At 48.5% G+C, this 5,313-nt stretch overlaps 1 protein-coding gene across 1 annotated transcript; it reads left to right on the plus strand.

Moving 5' to 3' along the window:
- The first annotated feature begins 1,853 nt into the window (after positions 1-1,853).
- Positions 1,854-4,505, plus strand: LOC125601334. The gene is made up of 2 exons (XM_048773567.1): positions 1,854-4,199; positions 4,362-4,505. The coding sequence occupies exon 1, from the start codon at positions 1,854-1,856 to the stop codon at positions 3,501-3,503; it is 1,650 nt and encodes a 549-aa protein (XP_048629524.1). The 3' UTR covers positions 3,504-4,199; positions 4,362-4,505.
- Positions 4,506-5,313: the final 808 nt, after the last annotated feature.

Genomic DNA, 5,313 nt, shown 5'->3' on the forward strand with positions numbered 1-5,313 from the left:
GGACGTCCTGTGTGTTCTGAGGGTCACCCACGGACGTTCTGTGTGTGCTGATGGACACACACGGACGTCCTGTGTGTTCTGAGGGACACCCACGGACGTCCTGTGTGTACTGAACAGAGAGCCCACGTGGGCCAAAATAACCCGAACAGTCCACGGGAAGGGCCAGCGTGCTGAGTCCAAGGACCAGCGTGCTCATATGTACTGATGGACAGCCACGGTCGTCCTGTCTGTACTGACGGACACACACGAGACACACATGGACAGCCACAGACGTCATGTGTGTGCTGACGGACACACACAGATGTCCTGTGTGTGCTGACGGACACCCAAAGACGTCCTGTGTGTAGTGAACAGACAGCCCACATGGGCCAAAATCACCCAAACTGTTGTAGTACCCACGACTGAGGTTCCCATTATCCGCAAAGGCCCTACCACAAGGTCCGGTTCAAGAGTTATAAGAGCTGGATTTGCCAAAGCTGTCCAGGAGTTGCTTGCACAGGAACAAACCGGGTTCAAGCAACTATTGATCCAGGAGTTGTCTGACTTGAAGCTGGAAGACACCGGTGAACCACTAGAGGTTCCAGACCCTGTCCATTCGAGCCAGTTCTCCTCCATCGGCCAGAATGAAGCCGGCCTGACCATTTCCACCTTCATACTCAATCCATCCAACCAACTTGCTTCCGGTTCAGAGATATAGCCGACCATCAGAAGGAGTAGTATGTGTTGTACTCTTTTTCCTTATCGAGGTTTTGTCCCACTGGGTTTTCCCGAAAGGTTTTAATGAGGCAACAAGCAAGCATACTATGAGTTCTGATCCGGACATCTCAAACCGCGACCGGTCTATTGTTTTCTTTATTTTTATTTCGGTTAAGACTTTGGCCATTTGTCTAGGCCTTTTTAATCTTTAAGTCCAGTAAGGAACATCTATTTAAACCCTTGTAGTTGCCAACTTTTCGGCTAAGTCTTTCATGAAAAATCGTTTTTGCTTTAGCAAAGAAACCCTAAGTCTTTCAGTTGTGTGAAACATTGAGAGCAGCCGTGTGACATATCAAAGAGCCGATCCATTGTTCTTTGTGGCGTCCTTCGATCCATTCCATTCCTTGTCCGAATCTTGAGAGAGACATACGTCCAGAAAGAGCCGGATCCATACCTATCTTCCTGTCCGACCTAGGCATCTTGCTGAGAGAGACATACGTCCAGCAGCAGATCCCATCCGCCAATCTATTCCTTTCTCTATCTTTTGTTTTAGATTTCATTCAACCAATTCCATAAAAACCAAAAGAATCATATCTAGTTTCTGTTCTTGTTCCTGTTGAAAACTCACTAAAGGTTCCTATCTGTTTCAGGTTCGAACACAAGCAAGAGATAAGCCGGCCAGTACCATCCATCCGTGGCAAGACTGAACCGCGGAACGGCCATCAGTCAGTCCGTCCGTCCGTCCGTTCGACCCTCCGACCCGTGCCTACAACATTTTTGTATCAGAGCTGAAGTTTCCTGCGAAACTCAGTTCTTTCTGAACCCTAGCCGTCACAATTCAAAAAAAAAAAATATTTACTTTCCTTAATTTTTTTTTTCGGATTGTTCTCCAAGTTTTCGATTTTTCCATTTAAAAAAAAAAAAAAAATTTTATATTCACTTTCCTTATTTTTAAATTTTCGGATTGTTCTCCAAGTTTTCAAAAAAAATATATATATATATATTCTCTCTTTCCTTTTTCAAACCTGATTCGATTTTTTTGTCTTAACTTTTTGCATTTACTCTTAGCCTTGGTCGATACTCATAGTATCCGACCCAAGCAACTATTTAACCCCCTCTTGCCTTTAATCTTTCTTTGAGTTTCCTTTCAGAGAACTATGGGAGATGTAGGTCAAGACCAAGCGGCCATAAACGCTCAGCTCTTAGCTGACAATGAAGAACTGAGGGCGAGCCTTAGGACTATCACAGCCGAGCTTGCTCAGCTCCGGCAGGGAGGCAGGCCCAACGGACCTCGACCACCAGGAAGGCATCAGCCGGACCCGCATGACACTGACTCGGACGCGGACAGTACCGATGATACGCGCAGTCAGGACGAGGAGAGGCCAAACCGGGGAGGTGGGAGGAACGCGCGAGGACCCCGGGCCCAAGTAGGAGGAGGCCGCGACCATAGGGGAGGTCGAGACCGAGAAGAGGAAGAGCCTTGGTTGGGAGGCAAGGCACTTAAGCTTCATCCCCCAACGTTTGCCGGCAAGGTTGATCCGGATGCCTACATCGTGTGGGAGAAGCGCATGGAGTACATCTTCGACTATTACCAATATAGTGAGGCCAAGAAGGTTGCCCTAGCAGCAGCCCAGCTGACGGACAATGCTCTTTCGTGGTGGGATCGAGACGTTGCCAAGTCCGGGCCAGTGTGGAGAGCGCGTAATTGGACCGAGATGCGGACCAAGCTTCGCGCGAGGTACATTCCATCTTACTACCAGCGTGATGTGCTAAAACGTTTTCGTAAACTTACGCAGGGAACTAAGACTGTGGAGGAGTACTTTGAGGAGTTCGAGGCTCTTAGGAATAAGCTTGAGACCGACGAGCCCGAGGAGACAATGATGTCCCAATTCCTGGAAGGGCTGCAAGACCGCATTGCCCGCAAGGTGGAGAGACAACACTATGAAGACTTCAACGATCTATTGCACTTTGCTACGCAAGCCGAGCAGCACATCAAGCGCAAGACGGCCAGTACCAGCCGCAGCAAACCTGCTTGGACTCAACCGGGTTCAAAGCAAGGCGACAAGGGCAAGACGATTGAGATTGAGAGCCGATTCAAGACAAACCCGGCTGAATCGTCCAATGCATCTAAGCCGGAGCAGGGTAAGACTCAAGCCCAAAATTTGCGTACTCGTGACATCATTTGTTATAAGTGTCAGGGCAAGGGCCACTATGCTCGGGATTGTCCAAACAAACGAGTGATGGTCCTAAAGGGGGATGGCGAGTATGAATCCCAAGATGAGGCAGAGGCCGCGGCAGCGATCTCTGATGAGGAAGTAACCGACTACCCGGAGACAGGCGAGCTGCTAGTGACCCGGAGAGCCCTTAGCACCCTCTTTGACCCAGAGACCATCCAGCGGGAGAACATCTTCCACACCAGATGTAGTGTTGATCACAAGGTATGTAGTTTGATCATAGATGGCGGATCTTGTACTAACGTGGCTAGCAAGTATCTTGTTGATAAGCTAGGGTTGATCAAAACTGCCCATCCTCGACCATACCGTCTCAAATGGCTCAATGATGAGACTGAGCTCAAGATTGCCGAACAAGTTGTTGTGTCCTTCAGTATTGGCAAGTACCACGACCAGGTCAAGTGTGATGTTGTGCCCATGCAAGCCGGCCATATACTTCTCGGAAGGCCATGGCAGTTTGACAAGGAGACACTTCACCATGGCCGCACCAACATCTACAGTTTCGTCCACAACAACAAGAAGCACAGCCTAGCACCTCTCAGCCCCAAGAAGTTCATGATATGCAGAAGGCAATGACGCAGTCCGGCCAGGTAAGTAACACTAACCTTTACATGACTTCTGGACAAGTGCTTAAATCATTACAACGTGAGACACAGGTGCTACTAATGATCTTTAAGGAAGGTTGTTTTGCAGGTTTAGAAGCTCCTGAAGTACCGGACGTAGTACAAGACCTCATGGGACGTTACAAGGATGTCTTCCCTGACGAGATCCCTGCCGGTTTGCCCCCTATCCGTGGCATAGAACATCAGATCGATCTTGTACCCGGCGCGCCACTACCAAACCGAGCCGCTTACCGTGTCAACCCTGAGGAAGCTAAGGAGCTGGAACGGCAGGTCCAAGATCTCATGGACAAAGGCTACATCCGCGAGAGCCTTAGCCCCTGTGCAGTCCCGGTCCTACTAGTGCCTAAGAAAGATGGGTCATGGCGCATGTGTGTGGACTGCCGAGCCATCAACAACATAACCATCAAATATCGGTACCCTATACCTAGATTAGATGATATGTTGGATGAACTGAGTGGGTCTGTTGTGTTTTCTAAGATTGATCTCAGGAGTGGATACCATCAAGTCCGCATGAAGGAAGGAGATGAGTGGAAAACCGCCTTCAAGACCAAGCAAGGTCTATACGAGTGGCTGGTGATGCCGTTTGGCCTTACCAACGCCCCTAGCACCTTCATGAGACTCATGAATGAGGTCCTCCGACCTTACATTGGTAAATTCGTGGTTGTATACTTTGATGATATCTTGATTTACAGCAGGTCTTTAACTGAACACATGGGACACCTAGAACAGGTTTTGAAAGCCTTAAGGCAAGAAGGCCTTTATGCTAACCTTAAGAAATGTGTATTCTGCACTGATCAATTGGTATTTTTAGGCTTTGTTGTGAGTTCACAGGGACTGAAGGTTGATGAAGAGAAGATCAAGGCGATACAAGACTGGCCGACTCCAACCACGATCGGACATATCCGCAGCTTCCATGGACTGGCCAGTTTCTATCGACGATTTGTGAAGGACTTCAGTACCATTGCCGCCCCAATGACCTCCGTGATCAAGAAGAATGTAACCTTTGCTTGGGGCCCTGCCCAAGAGGAGTCTTTCAACAGGCTTAAATATAGCTTGACACATGCACCGGTTCTAACTCTTCCTAACTTTGATAAACCTTTTGAGATTGAGTGTGATGCTTCAGGGACAGGAATAGGAGCCGTGCTGACCCAAGGAGGACGGCCAGTGGCCTTTTTCAGTGAGAAATTGAGTGGAGCCGCCCTCAATTACCCCACCTATGATAAAGAGCTATATGCTCTAGTAAGGTCGCTTGAAACTTGGCAACATTATCTTTTGTCTAAAGAGTTTATTATTCATACAGATCATGAGACTCTTAAGCATTTGAGGGGCCAGACCACACTTAAAAGAGGCATGCTAGGTGGCTGGAGTTCGTGGAAACTTTTCCTTATGTGATCAAGTACAAGAAGGGAAAGGACAACATAGTGGCCGACGCCCTATCCCGGCGCCACACACTCATTACCACCATGGAGGCTAAGATCATGGGTTTTGAGCAACTCAAAATATCTTATGAAACTGACCCTGATTTTTCTGAGCTTTACAGTAACACGGCTAAGGGAGCCATGGGTCCATTCTATCAGCAGGACGGATTCCTCTTCAAGGAGAAACGCCTGTGTATCCCTCATGGTTCCATGCGAGATTTACTGACCAGAGAAGCTCATGGGGGTGGATTGATGGGGCATTTCGGTCGGGACAAAACTCTGAGTGTCCTGTCCGACCACTTCTATTGGCCCCGGATGAGGCGCTACGTCGAGAGCCTTTGCTCC

The sequence above is a fragment of the Brassica napus genome, unplaced genomic scaffold (assembly GCF_020379485.1).
Source record: "Brassica napus cultivar Da-Ae unplaced genomic scaffold, Da-Ae ScsIHWf_2521;HRSCAF=3258, whole genome shotgun sequence".
Lineage (NCBI taxonomy): Eukaryota > Viridiplantae > Streptophyta > Magnoliopsida > Brassicales > Brassicaceae > Brassica > Brassica napus.

What these genes read in the sequence shown, in the direction of transcription:
- LOC125601334 (XM_048773567.1), top strand. Translation starts at nt 1,854, where the DNA reads ATGGGAGATGTAGGTCAAGACCAAGCGGCCATAAACGCTCAGCTCTTA.